Below are 26,182 nucleotides of genomic sequence, written 5' to 3' on the forward strand. Positions count from 1 at the left end.
TACAAACATTACTAATCGTAAGTGAAACAAATAATTAACATGTTCAAGTGATTATTAGTCAACGGAGTATGACTAATAATCAATTGAAATATAACAATTGATTTGTCTCACATGTACGATTAGGTATGAATGTATAATAACCGCTAATTGGATGGGTCTAAGCTTTAATGAATACATGAAATGATAGTAATTAATTTAGCATTTTACTTCATATGACATTTAGTTCTTGACCTTTCACTGTGCACTTAAGATTGTTGTTCTTGGCCAAGTCTTTTTGATTTTCAATTATAAGCCTAAGATCATCTCTTTTCTTACGAATATCAACACGTGAGAGGTGCGAGTTAGAATGACTTTAAGTTTTAACTGATCATGCATACATTTCTTTGAACATAGTTTTATTATGGACAAACTTTAACAAAAATTTGGCAGCATGCCGTCTGTAAATTGAAAATATCCCAAAAAATTCATGCACTAAAACTTGATAGATTCAAGCAATATACTAACAATATGTATAATCATAGCTCCTAGAATAGTATGATTCCCGATTCAAATCATAAATTCATAGAAAGACATAAATCATTTCAAATGTATATGAATATCATAGAAGGCTCTCGAATAGATGAAACAAATCATACGAACGTAAGATTTGGATATGTCTCCCCCAAAACCCAACTTAAAACTTTTAGACATTTGCATAATGACCTTCTTTCGCCATTTATGTAAGTTTTATCCACCAATAGAGAAGAAATAAGTCTATTGGCCTTCTTATTTTGCACTTTTCTTTTTTGCCGTTGGATATAAAATCAGAAGAAAAGCTGAGTTAGAGAAGGAATTCATCTTGAAAAGAAAAGCAAAGTGGACTGGGTGGGTGAGCTAAAAAAGTAGTTCTTAAAATGTTTTTTTTTTTTTTTTTTGCCTAAGTACTTGTTATAGTACAAGTAAAATATTATTATTTAAAATATTTTAAATAATAAAATATTAAGGAACAATTAATTAAATGTAAAGGGAACAATTAAAATGGTTACATGAATAAGATATTAAGGAGCAATTAATTAAATGTAAAAGGAATTTAATAATTTTTATAAATGTAAAAGGAATTTAATAACATTTTTATAAAATTTTATAAAAAATTAATTACTTATTTTAAACATTCAATTAAATCATTTTTTAAAAATTAAAGTAGGGATTATTAAGTCACAAGATAAGGGAATTAAATACAACTTTAGGGGACGTGGTAAAATTAAATATTAAGTGTTGAACACTAAATTCAAATATGATTTTGTAAATTAGTTCTAAATTGAACCTAAATTAGTCATTAAATTTAAAATCTGAATTATTTTAACTTAATACGTGTTTTTTTTTAATTATAGGAGCATACATATTTGATTAAATTAATGCACAATTACATGAATCCATTTTCTGAATAAGATATTAAGGAACAATTAATTAGATGTAAAAGGAATTTAATAATTTTTATAAAAAACATTATAGAGGGGACAAAGAACCAACAAAATGTTGAAAAGAAAACTTAATTTCAAAACGAAAACTTTTCAACCAAACAGGTCCTTATTCCAAAGGAAGCTTGTCATCTTATCCCATGGCATCACCAACGCCTCCTATGACCATAGGATTCTTTCTTAGTGTTGTAACTTGTAACTTGCACAAAAAAATATATAAAAACAAAATGACAATCGATTTCATGTTTAGTGCATTATGGGATTTTGAATTATTTGATACTTTTTCTTTTATTTTAGTATACTATTAAATACTAAATTTTCTTTGATAATTGAAAAATATGTACTTTTAATTAGGAATCTCATGAGTAATTAAAAATTATTTTTTTTTTATAGTCAATCATTTTATTATGAAACTTTCATATTTGAGATTTTGGCATTTGGATTTAAAAGAAGGGAAATAAATAAATAATACACGCAAACATATATACGCTTATTTTATCATGAGCAGATTACCTGCTACTGTGCAAGTCAAGTTTAAAAAATATCTTTATACGATCATGAAACAAAAGTCTCATATTGGTTGGCTGAAAGTCAAGAAAACTCATTTAAGGGTAAATTTGCGAGAATATGAAAGCAAACAATTCCCTCACATGAACAACAAGGCAACTTTTGACTTAAGCAATTCATGCAATACAATATGAAAGCACATGGGGTCTTCCTTGACTGAGAGGCTCTTGTGATATATGAAGCAAGGACAATTAGTATTATAATTTATGTATTATGCATAGTATGTCAATGTGTAATAATGTGGTCTTTGGGTGTATATATTTTACATCACAAAATAAAATTTGTATTACGAAATTCAATATTACATTGTGTTTCTAATTTTCAAAAATCCAGATTTAATATTTGAATTCCAAACTATGAACGAATAAAATCAAGTTTAGATTACAAAAATGTCTTTTTTATTTTCTGGGCTTAGGTGGCTCTAAATGGGCTAGGGTTGCACAATGAACAATTTGATGCACATATGATATGAACAATTTTACATGCAATAAAATGCAAATTATTTTCCATGGAGTGGTATGTGTATCAATGTTTCCCAGTTAAATAGAGCACCTTAAAAGTGCCCTAAGAAAATATTTAATAAGACACAGAAATATATTCCTATAACAAACTAATTTGAATGGAGGGAAAAAAAAACTCGCCCAAATTTTAATAAAAAAAAACATACCAGGGGTTGGGAGGCAGACGACTCAAGCGGCAGTGCGGCTGGGGTTGTGGCTTTGAGTGCACTAGGAGGTCGGGGACTCGATGGCGAGTGGCGGGTAGCGGCGGCGGCGGTTGCGGTACCTGCTGAAGGCAATCGAAGGAGGAAGGAAAGGAGAGGAAAGAAGGGAGGAGGGAAGGGAGGGGAAAGAAAGAAGAGGGAAAGGAGGGGGATCGGGAGAGTGCAGAGGCAAACGAGCGGGAAAGGGAAAGGAAAGGAGGAAAGAGAAGGAAGATTAGGACAAAGTTAATAAAATGACTAGTAGTGACGAATCCATAACCGTCACTACTAGTAGGGCAATAGTGACGAATTAATAAATTCGTCACTAATACTCTGCAACAAATATTTTTTTTTTAAATATGAGAAGTATTCGTGACGGCCCTCAAATTTGTCACTAATACAAAGGAAATAGTGATGAATATTGAAATTCGTTACTAATACTCTGAAATAAAAAATTTAATATTATTTTAGAATACGGAAAGTATTAGTGATAGTTCTCAAATCCGTCACGAATACTGGGGTAATAGTGACGAACATATAATGTCGTCACTAATATTCTAAAATAAAAATATTAGGATTACTTTTAAATACAAGAAGTATTAGTGACGGTTCCCAAATCAGTCACTAATACTGGTGCAATAGCGACAAAAAAACAATTCGTCACTAATACTTTGAAACAAAAATATTGGGATTATTTTTAAATACGGGAAGTATTAGTTACGGTTCTTAAATCCGTCACTAATAATGGGAAAATAGTGACGAATAAAGAGATTCTTCACTAATACCCTGAAACAAGAAATTTTTATTTATTTTTAAATAAGTGAGGTATTAGTGACGGTTCTCAAATCCGTCACTAATACTGGGCAATAGTGACAAATATATGAATTCGTCACTAATACTCTGAAACAAAAAATTCTTATTTATTTTTAAATACAGGTTTTATTAGTGACGGTTCCCAAATCCGTCACTAATATTAGGGCAATAGTGATGAATTTGTATATTCGTCACTAATACTCTGAAACAAAAAAAATTTATTTATTTTTAAAATAATAGTAGTAACGATTATTTATTCGTCACTAATAAGAACCTTTAGTGACGGATCTTATTCATCACTAATACTGTACAAATCATTGCAAATATTTTTCCGAGATAATTTCTACGCAAAAAACTATTTCCCACGATTTTTTTCGATTTTTAGTGACAAAATTATTAGTGACAGATTCAATTTTGTCACTAATAATTCCGTATTAGTGACGAAGATCAAACTCGTCACTAATACCCCCCCTTTAGTGACGAAATTGAATCCGTCACTAATAATTTCGTCACTAAAAGTCAGTTTTTTTGTAGTGAGGCAAGGGGCCGAACCACGTTAACATCGGTGTTAAACTTCTTTTCCTTACACTTTTCATATTTATTGTGTGATTTATCTTACTTATATTGTGATACAATTGCTTGCATCTTGCCAAGATTTAATATTTTTTAGAAAAGAACAAAAATCTGCAAAAGAGACTATTCATCCCCCCTCTAGACATGATGCTAGGAGCAAAAAATATTGTTTCCCTACCATAGACATCAAGTTTTAAGTACCTATTTAGGTTGCCAACATTTGGTGACTGTTTTAAAATCGAATAAGTTAGAGTATCAAACCATTTATGCATCCAATGTGTCCTTTTTATCTTTGAAAACAAAGTTGTCACTTCATTTTATTTTTAGAAAGGAAAAATAAAGGAAAATATTTTAAAGAGATTAGGTTTGAGAGTACAATTATGCATAGGAAAGGTAAAACTTTAAATCCATGTTCTTGATAATTTAAAGGGTTAGCACCCTAAAACACACATTCCATTAAATAGTTGTTGTGTTTTACCTTTTGTGTGTGTGTATGTGTGCGCGCATCTCATTTGAAATGATTTTTAAAAGAGCCAACCCTTGAGAAGGCTTTCATAAGATTTCTGAAAATCCTACAACCTTGAAGTCAAATAAAAAAAAGAAACAAATAATGTAAAGAACACACATACAATACACATGCATACCAAATAAGAAAGAAATGAAAGGATATTTGAGTTTTTTGTTTGTTATGATTGAATCTACAAAGTAGAGTGCCTACATATCCCTAAAAGGGGAATTAAGTCATTTGTAATTCGAAAAAATAATTTGATTTTTGGAAAAAAGATATCAAATAACATGAATTTGCATGATTTTTGGTTTCTTTGGGAAAGAAAATCATAAAACCCACCTTGAAATCTCTCGTGTTGGAATTGGTATATTCTCAAGAGGGGCGGGGGGTGAATTGGGTATTAAAAATTTTCTACCTAGGCTATATTCAAATTCACAATCAGTATAGTTCAACCTAGGGTCTGTCTAAGAAAATACCAATTACCCAACAATATACAACTAAGCAGATAAATAAAACAGATATAACAGGCTCAGTATTTCTCAATTATTCACAATAATAAAAACATAAACATTCAAGTGCAAAAATTAAATTTCGAAAATTAAAATCAGACACAAGAAATGTTATCAGGCTTCTGCCAAACTTGGCTACATCCTCGCCTTAAGCTCACAAGCAAGAGGAATCACTAAATGCTTGCTAAATGGGTGGAACAACATTGATTACACTACCCTTTCCTTAGTGGGCAAGGGAATACCCCAGATCACAGTCACAGGGTTGACCCCAACCTTTACACCTACACCTTACAAACGTGTACCTGGTTCTTCTAACCAAGTTTGAACCATCTGGTGCTCTCCTAACTAGGTCTGAGCAAATCTAGTGCTTTCTTAACCGGGTCTAAGCAATCTGGCGCTTTCTTAACTGGGTCTAAGCAATCCAATGCATGTTACAAGCCAGTACAATCCTCTTCTGATGATCACATGTCGGGAATTACAACACTTATATGAATTTTGTGTACAATACATGTACTTCTCTACTAAGCAAATAAGTACATTGATGAAGCTCGAAAGCACTCACACATGATAGGAGTTTAAGCTCAATGAGATTTTGGTAAACAATCTACTCTAAGAAATATGTATGTATCAATGTATATGTGTGAGAGTAATATCTTTGATTTCAAGATAATATCTTTACTATATGTATTATCAAAGAATCTTTAAGATCTAAGCAAATATTTTAACAATATTTTTAAAATATTAAGCACAGCTGATATTAGGGTTTACAAGCTTGCCAAAAATATTTTTCAAGAGCAATATGTAAGCTTTTGAATCTTGCAATAAGGATGCAAAGATTCATATGCACTGAAGTTTTTTTACCAAATAATATTTATGAATAAAATGAAAAAATGTAGCGCCCCAACTTGGGTCTGTCAGGGAGCATTGCATCTCTCCTCCTCCACTTGGACCAGACAATAGGGGGGCAAGCCTTATCGGACTAATGACTGACCTCACAGATCAACACGTGTCATTTTCAAGATGTTTTGTCCTCACTCACACACTTCTTGAGAAAACTTCCCAAAATAACACCCATCCCAAGATTACTCCAAGCCAAACACGCTTAACCGTGAAGTTCTTATGGGAAGGCTCCCGAAAAGAAATGTGCACCTTGTTGATATAAGTAGTAACATCAATCCTTTTCAAACCTTTCTTCCACAGGGTATCACATTCTCTCCCACTTATAGAATGCAACATCCTCGTTGCGAACCCACATTTCCAAATCCAGACGATGTGAATCTCATCACACTTCTAGCTGAGTAATTGCTCTGATACCATTTTGTAACACCCCAACCTAGGTCTGCCAGAGAGCACTGCGTCTCTTCTCCTCCACCTGGACCAGACAATAGGGGGCGGGTCTTATCGGACTAATGACTGGCACCACAAACCAACGCGTGTCTTTTTTAGTCTGTTTGTCCTCATTCACACACTTCTTGGGAAAACTTCCTAAAAGGTCACACCCATCCCAAGATTACTCCAAGTCAAGCACGTTTAACCGTGGAGTTCTTATGGGAAGGTTCCCGAAAGGAAATGTGCACCTTATTGATATGCGTAGTAACATCAATCCTTTTCAAGCCTTTCTTCCACGATGTATCATAGAAAAACTATAGCTAATTCTGAAAAATCAATCTCAAACAATGCAAGTATGGAAGAGTAGTTATCTTAAATAGAATGAATAAATGCCCACAATATTTGAGTGTTTATTCAAACCTCAAGTTACAATAACTTTGCAAATGAAGATGAATAATACAAATGCACTCTTTCTAAAATATGCAATCAATAGAGTATAAGAAAAAGTTTTAACAATGAGCTTATGAAAATGTAGGAGCATAAGAGCTTTAGCACAAAAAGGATTTTCAGAGAAAATTTTCTAATCAAAATGCTAATCTCTACTTAATTTAGTCAAAACAAGGGGTATATATAGAATTCCCAAAATTTTAGACCGTTGGGGACATGGAGGGAATTTTGAAAAAGTTTAATTAAAATTAACCCATGTTTAATGCGGTAAAAAATCACGAACCCGAGAGCTTCGGTTGGCTGGTGTATAGCACCGATTGCTTAAACAAACATAGTTAATTTGAAAAAATTTAAGGGTTCGGTTTGCTATGGGAGTAGCAAACTTGGGGGTTTGCCGAACTAAGGCGATTTTCCAAACCTTCGTAGATTGTGTCGCCCAAGGTGTTTTAAAATTAAAAGTTCGGTCGGATGGGGTAGGTAGAGAAAGTAAATTTAAAAGTTCGGTCGACTGTGAAAGTTTAGTTCAAAAATAGGTTGGTCGGTTGAGCCAAGTCAAACATTTGACTTTTGGCCAAGTTGGTCGACTGAGGCATTTATAATGCCAAAAGGTCGGTCGACCGAGCACCTTGAGAAGTCAAGGTATGCCTTGTATTTGTCCTTGAACTTATTCAACTATGTGAATAAGTTATAGCACTTTGTTCAAAGGGTATTGGGTCCTATGGTCAATTTATGGCTTTTGAGCATAAACTCCTTACCATGCATGAGATGCATTATTATTGACAAAAGAATTTAGTACTATTGCACTAATACAACTTGAAAGAATAAACAAAAATCTTCATGCTCTGCTTTTTTGCAATTTTATGGATTGCCCCGAATAGTGTGCGCTTTTAAGTGCTTCTTAGCTTACATTTCTCATATGTCATCCGTATTTAGAAAAGTGAACCTGTTCATACACTTAGCATACAGATGAGATACTGTGGTTTTTCATAATTAAAACAGGGATCGGATTCAAAAAGTCAACATCTTGTTTTGTAATCTAGAAAAAAAAAAATGTTTTACTCCATTCAACATCCTCATCATGAATGGTTCATGAAAGGGCATCTTCAAGCTGTAAGGCTCCTTGCTATTGAATGATTCATTAAAAAGGTAAATATTCTAAAAGACTAGCCTGGTTTATTTTGAAGGAAAACCATAAAATCTATTTGAAAGTGTAGATTTTTGGGAGAAGAACAACAAATTTGCCTTGATCGTCAATGAAAAGGTTGGACAACACCAAAATGCCTCGTCATCGATGTATGACCCCAAAAACTTTTGCGAAGACATTAATGTGTTTTAGAAAACTTATACAAATCCATTAGTTAATGAAAAGGTTGAATTTTTTTTTTTTTTTTTTTTTGTAGAAAAATAATGAAAACTCTAAAGAAAAGATCTCCAAACATCTATCATAGTTGTACTCTACCACGTGTAGAGACATTAACATACTTGAAATCTCAAGAAAAATGAAGAAAGAATGCAAAATAGGTATTCTTGATATTTGGTGATCAACCACATGCAGGTGTTGCGTCGACCAGCTATAGCCAATGACCACATTTCTAAAAGAAGTAAAGGTCAGTAGACTGCTCATTGTGGTCAATCGATCACTTGAAGAAGAAGTTCAATACACATGCATGATTTTGACATTCCAAAATGTTGATATAGGGGAATGGGATAGAATTTATTACTCGATTTCGCCATGCTCTCCATTTAAATTATTATTTTATTCTTTTCTTACATCATTTCATTTCATAAATCAAATATGATGTATGCAGTTTTTTCCAATCTCAGAAGAAAAAATAAAAAATAAACAAAGGATGACATGCACAAAATCATGATAGGTCAAGAGACCTTTGTCACTTTTTTAGCTTGAGATTGGAAAAAGGTACATACATCATATTTTCATACCGCGACTCATCTTTAAATTTTTATACTATATTCAGTGTAATTAAAGTTGTAGAATGAAATGAGATTGGATGAATAAAAGTAAATAAAATCATCGAATTAATTCTATTCTCTTTTTAAAATACCAAACGTGTAGCTAAAATTTAGAGAAAATTAAAAAAAGAGTACGCAGCATTAATGGGTTTGCTTCACCATTAAAGATTATATATTGAATGGACTGGTACAAATAGGACGACAAACTGTTTAAATGAGCTGCAATTAAATCCAATTTGGTCAATTGCATCCGAATCATTTAGTCCTTGTATCTAAAAACAAAAACAAAAATAAAGATTAATGGGCTCGTAGGTCGGATTAAACATATACATAAATATATATATATCTGAGAAGATTTTGACTGGCGGTCGCCAGTTGATCATGGTGTTATATATGTTTGGCGACTGTAGTACTGGAAACAGGCTTTAAGCCGTGTTTGAGTGCAGCGTTCCATACGACGTCGATTTTATCCACATCAATAGCACCTACTTCGTGGTGAGTCCAGCCCTCCAAGACATGAACCACGCCGCCTGCATGGCAAGCATGGATGACCCCTCTCTCCATTGAATACTGCATGGGTACGTACATACGTGTAAGCATTTTTCAAATATACCATCTCACTTACAGTTACTCTTAGAACAATTTTTTTTGCATGCTTTTAGTGAAATTAATTGTCATTAATATGTATTTCGATAATTAGTTTTGACAATAATATCATAATTTAACACATTATTTTAAACAATTTGTTCCGTAATTAACAAATATCGATAAGTTTGTACGAATAGTATAATATTTATAAAAGTTGCATGTAGTACGTAAAATTTTAAAAATATTATGGACATGCACATATGATATAACTTTATTTGCGGCCGATTAATTTATGTGTAAAATTAATATCGAATGAGGATTTAAAATGTAAAATTTGAATAAAATTTAAATATTTCATTTTATAACATATGGGAAGTTGAATAATTATTAAATTACATGCCTTTGTGTGTCTATATATATATATATATATATAATTGTAATGTTTTAATATTAGAACTTTATTTGGTAGAAGGTAAGTGATTATATATAATGTATATAATATATGTAAATAGAAATGTAACATGGTGCGTATGTTTCGATATTTTTGAATAATATTAATTAAAATTAATTTTATAATTTTAGTAGAGAAAAATTAAACTGTATTATATATGTATATATATTATTGAATATTTTAAAAATATTTCCAATCATTTGTGCTAATTTTAAGGTATAATGTCTGTAAGCAGAAATGTAACACGATATATGTATTTTTATATTTTTTAACAATCTAATTATATAATTTTAGTAGATGTAAATATAAATAAATAATAAAGAAAATAGGAACTAATAATTTGAATTAATTTTATAATAGCGAAGGTTAAAATTATTTTAAAGTAAAATAAACTAATTAATTCGTGATCGGGTAATAGATAATAGTCGTAAAAATTATTCAGCATACTAATGAATTACAAGTTATATAAATGTGTGCTCTGCCTAATCAATTACCTCACAAGATCCCAGGCCTTGGACATCATCAGGAAGCTTCATGGCGGCGAGACCGTAAGTGCAGTCGCTTCTGAAAGGCAGTATAGCGGGAACCACGAATTGGTGAAAATGGGTGCCGGGGGGAGCCCACTTTTGCTCTCTTGAAGTAATCCATTTTCCAACTATCCACGTCTGTGCAAAATTATAATCCATCAATGAACCATATTAACTTGTGAGAGATGAAATAAATAACAAAAGAAATTCAAAGAGTAGTCTTTAATTTAATTCCAGCTGCTAGCTGGTGCTTATGAACCTTGCAGTTTTGGGCAGCTTGGTACTTGGTGACATGGACTAGGTAGCTTCGACAATCCAAGGGTGCTTCTTTCTGGATCATTTGGAACCTCTCCGTTGAAAGAGTCAACATCTGCAATGCCCACAATTTGATATTATTGATTATAATTGTTTCTATGAGTCCTAATTAATTAATTAATCATCAAATACTATAATGAATGAATACTATTTCCGAATATAATATTGAGAATATAAAATAGTGTTGGGTAACATATATTTCGGGATTTGAATTTAGGTTTATATGAATTTGTAAAAAATTTAATAAAATTTTATATTATTATTATTATTATTATTATTATTTTCTAAATCAACACGAATCTTCATGATCCCAAAAATAAGATAAGTATATTTTCATCAAATCATAGATTTCAAATCCCAAGCCTTGTTTGGAATATAGAATGGGAATGAGTGAGATGGGAAATTCTTGAATTGTTTAGGAAAAAATCAAAACTATTAGGAATACTTAAAGGTATTTTCAAATATTTAGATTAAATAAAGTGATATTGTCATTGCAAGGTATAGAACCTCATTTTATCCCGTCTTGGTTGGTATTCCAAACTAAATTTCAAAAATGATAATCCTATAATTTAGTTATGTGATGTGTGTGTGTGTGTGTGTGTGTGTGTGAGAGAGAGAGAGAGAGAGAGAGAGAGAGAGAGAGAGAATTCACTCACCAGAACTCGCACTCTTCGACGACAAAGGTAGAGGGCAATGGCTCTTCCAAGTTTAGAAGTAGCTCCTGTTAAAAATACATCTGTAACATCCTTAGGGATCTCATTGAGAATAACTGCGGCGGTCAAGGTATTGCCATGCACTACTCTAACTTTGAGGTTTGGGTGCTTGCTTATGAACAATGTTCCACCTCCATTCAAGGCTTCATTCTGCACAACGAATAAAACATCATATATATGCTGTGAATCAATATATCTATTGCTTTAATTGGAGAGCTTTAGCAGGTAATGTAATCACTTTTCACTACCGTCATCAGCATATAATCTAAACCGTCTAATATAAAAGTTCTTTTCCCAATTAAATGTTTGGATATAATCTGCAACAAGTGCTAATGCTAGAAGCAATTGTGTAAAGTCCACATATTAATAAGTAGTTTACTTTGTCTAGCCCTGCAAAAATGATATTGGGTACTTTAAATCAAGTCTATGACATATTAAAGATCATACTCATCAAACAAATAAAGTAGTAAAATCATGACACATTCATTGTATAGGACCTAATTTTTAATATAAATACCTTAAAAATGGTATAACAGAAAATTTTGAGTGAGGGCTTCAAAACTTTGACACCTTAGATCTTACTACAAGATTACAATTGAAAAGTACAAAACACAGTTATCATTTTTTTTTTTTGTGTGTGTGCATACTTTGCTATAATTTTGCAAATATTTTTCTCTAAAATAAGGAATTATTCATTATTTAATGTGTTTGAAGTCGTATCTTTGAAGGCCTATACTCGATTAGGAGGATAACAAGCTAAGTCCAACCCATGAATTAAAGAAAAGGAAATTGAAAAAGCAGTGTGTTAGGGGGTGACAATGTAATAAGTTAAATGAAAGCCGGGGGAGAGGGAGATGGTTTTACATGTATTCTCCAGGGACTTATCAAGTTACTTGTGTTATGGCTTGTATGGTTGTCCACTTAACTGAATAAAATATGTAGGCCTATTTATCATTGAATTTCATTATCTTGGATAGGAATGTACCCTATTGATCTATATGAATGTCTTGAGTATTAGTGTCTCTTTCCTTCACGATCTATTGTTGTATGTATTAATATTTTCATAATTATGAGTGATTTTTGAGACTTACCTAGTGCTCATATTTGCAGACTTGAATGCATGCTATCAACTGACTCGGTTCGGGGGCCTTCGACGAGTACCGCATGACCCTTAATTGAGCTTTAATTGAGGGTTCATGACAGTTGGTATCAGAGCACAGTGTATGTAAGTACTATAAGTGGTAAACGAAGAGCTCTAAAGTCTATAAAGACAGAGCACATTGAAGTGGTTGAGGCAAGAGTGACAAAACTTGAAACCTTGGGGATGAAGTTCTTTGAACTTCAAGGGTTTGTGATGGAATTGTCAAAATAGAAAGGTGTGGCAATAGAGCTTGAGGCCGCCAGAGAAAACACTAGAGGAAACCTTTATAGTGTATCTGAGCTTAAGAATAGAATCATGGAACTTGAAAAATTCATTCCACGTATAAGATCCCTAAAGAAAAGACTAATAGAGATTGAGGTCTTCTAGAGAAACATTAAGTAGTTGGAAGCATTTGAGAATAGGCTGAAGCACATTGAGGGCTTCATGCCATCCTTTGCATCCCAAGGAGGAGAGCCAATAGAGCTTGAGGCCTCCTTACAAGAGTTGACTGACAATTTTTATTTGCTTCTATAAAATGCCAAAGAATCCATTGGCACCCTAAAAGATGATTGGAAGGAAGTGGGCAAGCTCTCAAACACAACGAAACAATTTTAGAACAACTTACAGGAGATGAGTGCTAAGTTAAATGCAGTGGCACAAATTTCTTGAAGACTGATCTATAATCGATACCATTGGGGGAAATTGAAATAAGGTACTAGAACCTAAATGTTATAGAAGTGCTAGAGATTGAAAGGAGTTGGATAACTTCTCTTCGACCTAGAACACTAATTTAACTGCTAAAGGATCAAACAAGAGGAGGACCGAGTTAACATTGCAATTGTATATCTTTCTAGGGATACTAATTAAGTTGTGGTGGAGAACCAAATGTGAAGACATGAAAAGCAATCAGTATACCATCAATATTTGGGAGGGACCTAATAGGCTTTGAGGCACAATTTTACCTGGGAAATACGGAGTACATGGTGTGTTGCAAGGTGTATGACTTACAATAGACAAGCTCGACAAGAAGTTATGTACGGAAGTTTCAAGCTCTAATACTCGACATCAAAGATATTTCAAACTCTGATAGAATACTCCATTTCTTCTAGAGACTCAAAACATGACCAAAGAATGAGCTGTGAAGGCAAGGGTCCCCTCGACTCTTGGAGAAGCCAAACGATTAGATGATTTCTCATACTCGACCCTAGCAACAGTTGGACTATAAGATGATTACTTAATTAGTTTTCAGAAGAGGAAATACCCAATGTACACCAATAATGAATAGAAATCTAGCCAGATGTATAGACCTACAAATGAGGGAAGTCACAGGGAACCTAATAGATTTTGGAGAGATAAGGGACCCTTGACAACTGAAGATTCGAAGGGCAGATACATAAGGAATGGGGAATATCAACCACCATTGCTTGTTTTCTATGCATGAGGCCCCATTGTGTAGCAGAATGTGCAGAACAGGATGCCTTGAAAGCATTCCAGGAGGGAATGGAAGCATTGAAAACAAACTTGGGAGAAAAGAAGGGTATGGTGGGAGCTTTAAGGCTTTTGGGGAGTCCTTGAGAGCCTAATTAATGAGAGGGATGTAGGAAGAATACTTGCAAACTTTTGTGAACTCTGCTTCCCTATTAGATATAGATTAATTTTGCATTAGTTCAATGAAGCATTTTGCAACTAATTAAGCCCTTTTGAGATGGTGATAGGTTAACAACCAACTCTTCCACACACTTTTGACGGCCCATGCGATGGGCATTCTTGAAAGCCTACTAATTCACAAAGAACCATGCGGAAAATGGGTGATGACCAAGACAATTTAATGTTAAGACCTGGTTGCTTGGAAAAGTATCACCCAAAAGACTTTTAAGACAAAACGAAGACCAATCCATCCAGTACTTCACATCAGCAACCTAAAATTGTCCCATGTCAATGAAGAATATCCATACAAATAGAAATCCAGGAGATCAACCATTTCTAGAATGAAGATTGTAGTCAAAGACGTAGAGTAGATCCTTTCAGGCAGAGTCATCAATGAAGAAAGTCGTCAACAACAATGTTACATAGTTAGGTGGAGAAGTGTAGGAGAAGAAGAAAATAGTTGGGAGAAGATAAAAAAATTTGCAGCATGCAACACAAAAGATTCAAGATTTCATGAACTCTAAGACAACAACACTAGAATTTGAAAGACTAAAAACTTCTTATAGAAAATTGACGAGGACATTGATAAAACAAGTGGGGGAGGATCTTAGGGGGTGACAATGTAATGAGTTAAATAGGGGTGGGGGTGGGGTGGGGTGGGGGAGGAGATGGTTTTACATGTACGTATTCTCTAGGGATTTATAATGGACATCAAGTTACTAGCTTGTGCTATGACTTGTATGGCTGTCCTCTTAATTGAATAAAACAAGTTGTCCTATTTATCATTAAGTTTCATTGTCTTGGATCAGGATGTACCCTATTTATCTATATAGATATCTTGAATGTGAGTGTCTCTTGCGTTCATGATCTATTGTTGTATATATTAATGCTTTCATAGTTACGAGTGGTTTTCGGGACTTACCTGATGCTCATGTTTGCATACTCAAATGCGTATTATAAGCTGACTTGGTTGGGGAAGAGCCTTTGACGAGTGCTGCACGACCCTTAATTGTGCTTTAATTAAGGGTCTGTGACACAGTGCAATTCATTTATACAAAAATAATCACAAAAGATTTTGTATTCATTCTTTTTTAAAATTAGTTTGAAATTTTACATATTTCACATTTTGACATCTTAAGCTCCAAAAGTAGCTAGGAGAATTTAATATTTAGTTAAAAAAATTGCATGTATATTTAGAAGAAGTATGTCTTTTCCAACCCTCACTCAGAGACAATATCCATCATTAATTGGTTATTTCATATTATTAATTATTCTCTCCAATCCAAAGAAATGACATCAAATCCACCTATCATCTTTATAATTAACTAACCACATCATATTTATAGCTTAAAAATAGTGGGTTGAAGTTGATTAAGTTTGTCAATCTACACTCTTGCTCGCTCAATGGTTCATGGAGTTTGACTGCTAAATGCACGGGAGGAACTGTTGAAAGACAATTAGCATTTTGGGTAGGATTGTAAATTGGTTTTCATTCTGGGGACTTTGTAGATATATAACAATATTTCAAAGGAAAAAAAAATGTGGAAGATAAAAACTGAAAAGGTTTGTTGAGTTGGTGTTTATTTGAGTAGAGTTAAGGTAATTAAGGTGATTTGGTCCATAGAGACCTGGAAAAATTTAATTAATGGGAAAATAAAGAAAATAAGAAAGAAAATTTGAAAGGAGAACGCAGTTGGGACTCGTCGACAAGTGTTGGCCTCATCAACAAGGAGATCCCGAGAGTTAGGAAATCTCATATTTAAAGGCTCGTCAACGAACCCAGTGTTCTCATCGACGAGTGTCCTTTCACTCATCGACGAATACTTTATTCTCGTCGATGAGTATGACTAGGACATCAGCTCTCTCTCTCTCTCTCTCTCTCTCTCTCTCTCTCTTACAGGGCTGCGAACCCTCCCCTTTCTCTCTTCGATTTCTCTCCGATTTCAGCCCGATTCGAAGATTCGACATCATCACGAGGTTCTAGAGGCGATTCTCTGCAAGTTAATCATAACGAATTTCTGTTTTGGGGTTCTTAGACACCACTCCAAAGTTGAGTTAAGGGTGAAAGATGTGTTAACTACTTATAATTTAACTGATTAAATGGAGTGTGTGGGTCTAGGAAATACTAAAATCATTGTAATTCTAGGGTTGAGATGATTGAACTAGGGAAATGTGATTTCTGGGTTTTGAACTCTAAAACACCGCAAACATGGGTTTTAGGATCTTCGTAGGAATCTCTTAGTAAGCAAGTAAAGGGAGTAAATTATAACAAATATTTTTGAGAAATGATCTGGTTGATATATCGTATATGAAAATGAAAATATGGTATATAGTTTTGGAATACTATGAAATGGATTTTTCCTGTGCTTATTATATTATAACTATCAGTTAAAAATTGTGTGGCATGAGTAATATGAAATAACCGTTTTATATTGGGAATGAGCTTTATAATGATATATATATATATATATATATATATATATATAATTTGTATTGAGAAATAATGATATGAGTTATACACAGATGTTTTATATGGAAATGAAAACATGAGTCATTGATATGTTTGATATGGATATAAAGACATGTTTTTATAGAAAAGAGGACAAATGAATTTATTCAGTAATGATGAAATGAGATACACATATACGTTTTTTACTAAGAAATGATGAAAATGTGTTATATAAATATATTTTCAATGAGAAATGATGTAATATGACATACAATTATGTTTTTATTGAGAAATGATGGTATATGAGATACAGATATGTTTTTATACTGAAAATGATGATATGTGACATATATAGGGACGTTTTACACAGAACTGATGAGATGAGAATTATACAGAAATAATGAGAATTACTGAAATGATGAAATAGGAACATAGAAATGTGGAAATGAGAACCCTGATGGATCATAGTATGCAAAGCATGGTACCGTTGCTAGCATTGTGTTAGTGCAACCACACGACTTGTGCAGCGTGTGGAGATGCAGTAGATTGGGCCTGTGAAGGGTTGTGTTACCCCTTAGGGTCTAGACCAGGATTGGGTAGGCTAATTGTACTACATATGCGTTTCCTATTTTGATCTAATTAAGTAGGCCAACCATGGTTAGGTCTAGCCTTCAGGCCGCACAACCCGATCATATGAGGTGAATACATGACGTGTGATTATCCTCAAGATGATTTCTCATTACACACACGAAAATGAACCGCCATGAGCTATAGACGTGTAGTGTATTTTAAACTGGTGGATGCTTAAGAGCTATAAAATGTTTATAAAAAGTGAAAAGTGAAATGATCAGTCATAAGTTAGAGATGTGTAGTATATTTTATACTAGTGGATATTCATGAGTTAGACTATGAAAATGAGATATGATATGAGAAATGAACAACCATGGGTTACAAATGCGTTGTGCTATATGCTCGTGGATACCCATAGGCTAGAATATGATTATGAATATGAGAAATGAAAGAGTATGTATATGATATAAGAAATGAATGAGTATATATATGATATGAGAAGCTTATGCATATGATTATGAAAATGATACGAAAGTTTATGATATCATGTTTTATATTTATGATTATGAGTACATATTGGTATATTTTCTCAATTGTTATAATTATTTAAATGTATGTGATGATATATTAAAACTCATGTGCCACACACTCAATAATTTATTTTGTCTTACTGAGAGGTGTCTCACCCAGAATTTAAACATTTTAAGAAATTAAGATAGATGAGCAGAGAGAGCTCCGAAGTAGTGGAGATCTCGTTACCCTAATATTCAGGGTAAGATTTGGTGAGATCTGTCATGTATATAGTGATATTCTGGGACTCCTGGTATTGCATTAAAGTCTAGATCTGTATTTTGGGACTCCTGGTATTGTATTAAAGTCTTGATCTAGAGAGAGAGCTACTGATAGATTTTGATGATGTTAGTACTCTGGTATTGTGCATGGTTTGGATTGTATGCATATTTTGTTTCCGTTGCTTGGTATTATTATTAAGTGATGGTTAGATCACCCAGTACCCCACTTTGGGTCGGGTCATATAGATATGTGGTATCAGAGATATTTGACAGATGATTGATTATGGATTATTATTATTATAATAAAAAAATGATAGAAAAATCGGGTCGTCACATGATCAGTTTCTAGAATAGAAAAAGCCACATTGTACTAGTTGCTTGAATAGGGTAAGATTTGGTTGGATGGTTACGTTAGGCTACATGTACTAGTAGATTGAATATGGGTGACATATGTTTCTAGAATGGTGAAAGGTTTTATGTATACAAGTGGCTTGAATAGAGTTATAGATTCAATCAAATGACTAGCTAGTGTTAGGTTACATGTACTAGTAGCTTGAATAAGGACAATTCAAGTCGAATAAGACATGTTTGGCTCGAAAGCTAGTGTTTGAGAGTTAAACATGTTTGAATTCAATTTAACTTGTTTTACAAATGGATATATAAAATATAAATTCATCTACGCCTAAATAATTAATGACTTGAATAAGGGTGGAATGGGTTTACAAAATAGTAAAATGACACATCTGTATAGTGGCTTAAATAGGATTGGGTTCAATTAGATGGCTAGTATTAGGCCACATGTACTAGTAGCTTGAATAAGGATGACAAAACAAGTTAGCAAATTGAGTTTGGCTCCATGGTCAATGTTTTGTCTTTTAAACGTACTTGACTTTAATTTTTTCTATTTTAAAAGTGGGAATATAAAACACTAACTATACCAACTAGAATAATTAATGGGTTGCAAGAGTGCTTATTAAAATCTTTTACCCTGTTCGGAGAGATTTTGAATTTGGAATTGTATTAGATTTTAATAGGATGTAATATAAATTTGTATTGAAATTTGTATAAATCCACCAAAATTTAAATCCAAATCCAAGGTTCGAAATCCATGCATCCAAATGCAATGTTAATGAAGTTATTTATTTAAATAGTTTGATGTTTTTAATTATAAATTATGGAATAAAATTATATTCATTTTCTCACTCCATTGATTTCTTTCAACATAAATTCTTTCAAATAACAAATTATTTATAATTTTTTAAAAATATTTCAAATATATATATATATATAATCAATATTTCTAAATGACGAGCAAAAACTTTACATATTAGTAAAAATGATAAGAAAATAAGAATAATGAAAAATATCAAGAAAAGTTGACAAAAAATATTGGGTCATTAATTGTATGATGACAATTGGACACTTAATGGCTAAAATTTCAAATTGCAATATTAATCTTGTACAACTTTTTTCTTACAGACTTAGAAAAAAAGTGTACTCGAATTATTTAACTTTTCAAATAAGCAGTTGAATTTAAATATATTATTTAGTATGAATTTGAAATTTGGATTCTTACATTTAAAATTTTATAATCTGACACAATTGTGTGAAATAAGATTTTATTTCAAATCTATATATTTTTTTTATTAATGAGAACTATTAATTCATGTCAAGCCGAACTCGTATTTCGCATCTAAATGCCTAAATTTCAAATCTTAAAAATATTTATTTATCTGATTTTTTAAAAAGAATATTACATAAAATTGGAAATACATTTTGACCAAGAGCAATGCAGCATTTCACGAATAGCATTGCATTTCAAGATTCATTAAAATTAATTAATTTCCTATTACTTGACAAATTTAAATTTTAAAATTCAAAATCTATCATCATATATATGTAAAATTTGTTATAAACGGAGAATATGACGGAATAGTGTTACATTTCTTGATTCATTAAGATTAATAATTTTTTATCACCTGATAATCTTTAAAAAATCATAAAACTTCATGTAATTTTGCCTTTTAGAAATTTCTTATGTTACTAATCCACTAAAATATTATGAGAATTAAAGAGAGTTGATGGTGAGACATAGACATAATTATTAGATATGAGTTTATATTTTTGGAGAGTTTATTTAGAAAATTTATTTTTTTATGTGTTCATGTGCATATTTTTAGAATGTAAAAATATAATAATATTTTTTATATTTAATAATATTAAATATATAAAGAGCAGAACCTACTTATACTATATTTTACAACCTAAAATATAAGTGTATAAATAATATGCAAGAGAGGAGTAGGTCCTTCCATAACTGCGTGTTTTTGTGTTGACAAAGAAACATCAGTGCCCCAATAGTGGATTGTGGTGGTGGATCACTGGCCAATCCCTATCAGTATTTATGGCTCACTGACCAAATGCTCTCCCAGCTATTATGTAGGGTGCAGAGTGCACCAATATCTTAAATATCTACTTCTGCCCCAATCCATTAATGGCAGTTTTCAGACATGCCATCGTCAACCTAATTACCTTCTCCCACTTACAAATTTATATCGCACATCTACCCTTTTTTTTATTATTTTTTTTCTTTCTTTTGAATATTAATGCATCCACCAACCCATATCAGGTTTTCGAACTTTCTATTGATTGCATGCATTGCCCTTTTCTCTTTCATTTATATAAAAATAAATAGACTGCATGAAATTAACAACGTACAATTTGCGAAAAAAACACGGGTACCTTATTCAATGCAGCAAGGCTAAGGACCTTGACGCCCAGTCTGTCAGCCCTGAGGATGGCCTGCTCTATCTGCTTGTTGATGCCCTTTCTTGCAAATGGTAAAAAATACTGCAAATCCATGTACCGCAAAATGTTACAGGCTCATTACACTTGCCAGTTCAATACATAACTTCATTTGAAAATGTAAAAAAATTAATCATCATCTGTGAAAAGTTTAGATAGTATTAAAGAGTATAGATTTGGAGATTTAAATTTTAACTTGCATGAATTGTGTATTCAAGTCATTTTTCAAACCTGAAAGCCGTAACGAGGGACAGCCCAAGTCTGGTGGAGACTACCCCTGAGGTTGTAGAAAGTGATGAGGAAGGTTTTGGAGAGAGCCCACATGACGAGCATGACCAGAAAGGAGGGAGGCCACATGGGGAGCAAGAAGATTCGGGTCTTGAAGGGGGTGGAGGCGAATGATCGGAAGACGAAGGGCACGTGCATTGCCTGGGTTATGTCCACCACGTGCGCCAGGAACACGAACTCCGGCACCCTCCCCCTCCTCCCTGAATTTGAGCTTATCCTTTTGTGTAGCTCCCACGATTTTTGGTTCAGCGTCTTCCCCAGGGCATCGTAGAGGGGCATGAACAGGCAGAAATTAGTGTCCATCTCTGTGTGGTGCAGGCTGTGGTACCTGCATGCAACTCTCCCCGGCCCCCAAATTAATTATCACTAATTATCATACAACACCCCATTTGAAGATATATACTCAAGAAAATACAAGAAAAATATAAATCCATGACTCGGTTTCTTTCTTTCTTTGTCTCTTTTGATTTAAAGTTATTAAGAGAAACAATAAAGAGAAAAAAATAAATAGCTACTAAGTGGAAATTCAAATTCACACCATATTAACCTTTGATTTTCCTTCAATTCGCAATAGTACTGATGCATAAAAAATATAACAAATTAGAAGATAAATTTCTGTTTTATTTTTTTCTGTTCTCTTTTTTTTTTCCCAAACTAAATCTTTGGCGTAAACAGAATCTAGTAAATGAATAAAAAATTTGAAAGGAAAACATCTGCAAGCTAGGATTAGTACAATATAAAACAATCATTTTTTTTTTTTTGTAATTTTTCATCCTATATTTTCTAAGCATTAAGCTTAAAGTTGCATTGATATTGTGTGTGATGGGATCGCTTAATTCTCTAACCAAGCTTGATAACTTTTGCTGAGGAACTTAATGACTTGAAGAAAAGGATATTACTCACATGAATACGAAATTTTTTTCCAAAAACATTGTTTGCAACACAAGTTAACCCAGTTTGATAACTGTGATCCTACCCTCGGACTCATTGAACTCATGAATTTATTTTTTTCTCTTCCTTGTTTCTTCTCTTCTCTTTCTTTTGTTTTTAAAATTAATCGTTCATTTTCTTTATTCTGTTATACCCTTGTATGTTTGAATAATATTTTAATCTTTCGGGAAAAAAAAAAAAATAATTCACAAACATGTGATAGATCGAGATGGTTCTGTTAGATTACGACTCCATCAAAAAGTTTAAGCTTAAACAAATGATAAAGAATACTATAGAATAAAGGCGGGTGACCTGATCATTAGAACTTAGTAACTCCCGGTAGCTAAAATGCTAATACTATATTAGATTATCATTCTACCTAAAAGTTTAAACTCTTAGATTATAGACAAACAATATATATTAAGCTTTAATAGTAGGCATAGAGATTTAAGGAACCAAATGCCTCTCTAGTTTAAAATAAAGATCAAAAAGGGGAAAAAATTATGATCATGTCACTGCATCCATTGATCTAAGAACATCTTTCTGACATGACCCTAGCATGAAAAAGTTTATCATGAGTAATGTGTAAACAGTATGCATAAATAAATCACATACCTTCCAGGCTACCATGGCTTGTGTTAGGGCACAAATACTAGAAATCTTAGTTAAAAGTATTTATTTTAATACTTGCCAATAACAAATTTCTCCAAAAAATAAAAAAAATAAAAAAAAAAATAAAAACCTCTCTAACAAAGGGAGCTTAAACCTTGTGTGTTAACTCTTAGTAGGCAATCAAACAATATATTTGAAAATAAAAACTTGATTCAATCATGCTAATCTGGGTTATTTATATCTTAAACATAAAAAAAATTTAAAACATAAATTTATTTTTTTAAAAAGCCTCAATTCTTCGTTGGGTGGTTAAATGAATATATCACTTACCTTTTAAATATCATACTTCTATTTACTCATTTCTTTGTGCCTATTATATTATATGAATAATACAATTATACAAAGTGCATAAGAAAAAGTTGGATGTTGGTGGACATGTGCAATACTATTCATGTTGTGTGTACTTACTATTACTGAGTTTTGAAGCATGAATTTTGGATCTTGAGTTTGAATTTGGATGAATTTAAACAAATTTTAATACAATTTTATAATACATTTTATCCAAATCCAATATAACTCCAAATACAAACATATGATATGTGTATTTATCTTCACATCTAAAAGTAAAGTATATAAAGGAGAGGCTCGAATCAATATAATCTATATATATAGATATAAGTATTACACAAAGAAAATTATATTTGTATGAGGTAGAGATGAAGAGAGTGTTACTTACGTTGGAGTATAAATTAAATATCGAAGGAAGGGAATGGACTCAAATAATTGATGGGGTACAACTTCAACATTGCAGTGTCCTAGGCATCTCAGGAAATCAAACATCAAGATATAGCCGTAGATCATGCTTGTTGATCCATATCCGGCGAAACAACACCCCAGCACTGGAATACTCATTATCCCAGCCAATATTAAATGTTCCAAAGGTGTCGCACTCCCAACTGCACCAGCCCAAGACATAAATAAATAGACAAACGATACAAGTTAAAGTTAAATTCAGAGTGGAATTGAAGGAGGATAATTGAAATGGGACAGAATAGGTCTTAAATGTTTTTACCAGTGAAGGACTCTGGTACCACAGATGCATGGTGGAGTGAATGATAATGGGCGAACAGATAGCTCCCGTGAAAATATTTATGTATATAATAGTACAGAGGCTCTGAGGCCATCATGTGGAGCATGACAACAATAAAAAATCCTCTTATGTCCCACAGAGGAAGATTAGCAAGCGAGGGGTAGATGTAGCAGACCAGAAAAGCGATGAGAGCTTGAAGTATTATAAAGTTATCCCTGCATTTGTTTTTAAAGAAATAAATAAGACGATCATAACACAGCTATAATATAGTAAATCTCACGATTAACATGATCATTGGAATAGTACATAATGCAAAAGAAAGTATATGCGGAAAACTAGACACACACACACACACACACACACATACGTACCAGTCCCATTCTCTGTCAATCTGCTTGAAATCAATCCCTTGTTGGAGAATTCGGCGATTTCGGGTGAGAAAGAGCATGTTGCTGTAAGAGCTCCAGAATTGATGAATGAGACATCTAAGTACACAAATGATAAGAATATGGAGGCAGCAGCTATCCTTTTGGGTATCCTGCTCATAAATCCTTGAATACATCACTTTCGCTAGCAGAGGTCCGTACAGTAGATACTGCACCCACAAAACAACAGCTCGGAGAATGAGTTATACTCCCATATATATATATATATGTGTGTGTGTGTGTGTGTGTGTATCAATACAGCACAGAAGAAAATAGAATTACGCTCACCTTAAAGCTGCCCAAGTTCTCCCATGGCCAAGTAGAAAAAGGAGCAGCCATTCGATCTAAAAACAAATAACTTGATCCCCTAGCTAGACTCGTCTTCTCTCCGAAAATAAACAAACACAGACACTAAAGCGGCTAGCAAGAAATGAACCCAGATAAGGTAATCCTAGCGAAAGAGAGAAAGAGAGGGATAGAGAGATTAGTACTACTGGGGAGTTCGAACCCCATGTGAGGCAAAATCACACTTTTATAGCAGCGAATAGGCCTGGCAAAACGGGCGGGCGGGTCGTGTTAGGGCGGGTTGTCAACGGGCCGGGTCATAAACGGGCCGAGTCATAAACGGGTTAACATTAAATGGGTCACACACATCTCAACCCTAACCCGCTCGTTTAATAAACGGGCGGGTCACGGGTCAACCGTTTAATAAATAATTATATATTTTAATTTTTAAAATTTATTTTTTATTTTTAAAAATGCTTATTTTATTTATTGAATCTTAAAAAAAAAAAAAAAGATGAAATGGGAAAAGAAAGATCCAGATCAGGGCCGAGAGAGGGAGAGTGACTGTTGATGCTATCACGCCGAACTGAGCGAGAGGGAGAGTCGAGATCGTGAGAGGGAGGGGGACGGGCTGTATAGGCACTCAGGCAGACAGCGTTCAGCGTGGGTGACGGCGTGCGGCATAGGTGACAGTGACGACATGCGGTGTGGGCAACAGCAACGGCGTGTGGCGTAGGTGACGACGATGGCGTGCAGTGTGGGTGACGGCGATGGCTGGGCTGCTAGAGAGGTTGAGAGAGTGAGAGCCGAGAGGCTGAGAGCCAGAGGAGAGCGAAGCTGAAGCACCGAAAGGCGAAGGCCGAGAAGAACCAGAGGAGAGTGAAGCGCAGAAGACCGAAGGCTCCGGGATTTTTGGTTAGGGTTGGAGTCGGTGGACAATGAATGATATATATGACATAAAGGAACCAAATTAACGGGTCACCCGGCGGGTGATCCGCCCAAACCCGGTTGAACCCGGTTATAAACGGGTCAACTTCTTTAAATCCAAACCCGTTTTAAATAAGTGAGTCCGAGTGATCCGACGGGTTATGACCCGTTTTGCCCTAGCAGCGAAAAGGAGTTGCGCCTAAATGCAGTTAAAAGTCCCCATCAGCCAGCATTGCTGGCCGGGCAGTATATCGTGGACTATCAGTCTATCACGTCCGTCCCAAGAGCTGCTAGCTAGCTAGCTACTCCTAGCGCTACGCGTTACTTCAATGCGTTCCCATTTCCTTTTTTCAACTGGTTGTCTATTAATGCGTCAATGGCACCGTCCAGCTGGAGTGATTGCTCAATATACCACCGGAAATTGATGACTCAAAAGGTTGGGGGATGGGATATCTCATCCATGGGCCTACCTCTATTTAGTTAGCATTGGATAGCAGTTAACATGTACATCCCAATTTAATACTCAGTACTTCAGAAACACCTCCAAAATTTTCAAAAATAAATAAATATAAAAAATATAGAACAATTCGTCACACCCGGGCAGCATTCTGATCAGGACGCAGTTCAATTTTATATACTATGAATATTCAATGAATCATGATCACATATAATCTATTTGTAGTTTTTAATGTAAAGTGCATGAATCAGGCATGTATCTACCTTCATAAATATCAATTTGATCAAGAAGTTT

The 26,182-nt window shown here is 33.5% G+C and overlaps 1 protein-coding gene across 1 annotated transcript; it reads right to left on the reverse strand.

Annotated features, from left to right (window-relative positions):
• Window positions 1-9,018: 9,018 nt before the first annotated feature.
• LOC131157553 (very-long-chain aldehyde decarbonylase CER3) lies at window positions 9,019-24,731 on the reverse strand. Its single transcript, XM_058111794.1, has 10 exons — window positions 24,508-24,731; window positions 24,166-24,389; window positions 23,777-24,009; window positions 23,441-23,660; window positions 21,106-21,490; window positions 20,812-20,919; window positions 11,415-11,621; window positions 10,703-10,813; window positions 10,411-10,581; window positions 9,019-9,447 (listed from the first exon to the last, which is right to left on the reverse strand). Exons 1-10 carry the CDS (start codon window positions 24,556-24,558, stop codon window positions 9,265-9,267), a joined length of 1,893 nt encoding a protein of 630 aa, XP_057967777.1. The 5' UTR covers window positions 24,559-24,731; the 3' UTR covers window positions 9,019-9,264.
• Window positions 24,732-26,182: the final 1,451 nt, after the last annotated feature.

This window comes from Malania oleifera, chromosome 6 (genome assembly GCF_029873635.1).
Source record: "Malania oleifera isolate guangnan ecotype guangnan chromosome 6, ASM2987363v1, whole genome shotgun sequence".
NCBI lineage: Eukaryota > Viridiplantae > Streptophyta > Magnoliopsida > Santalales > Ximeniaceae > Malania > Malania oleifera.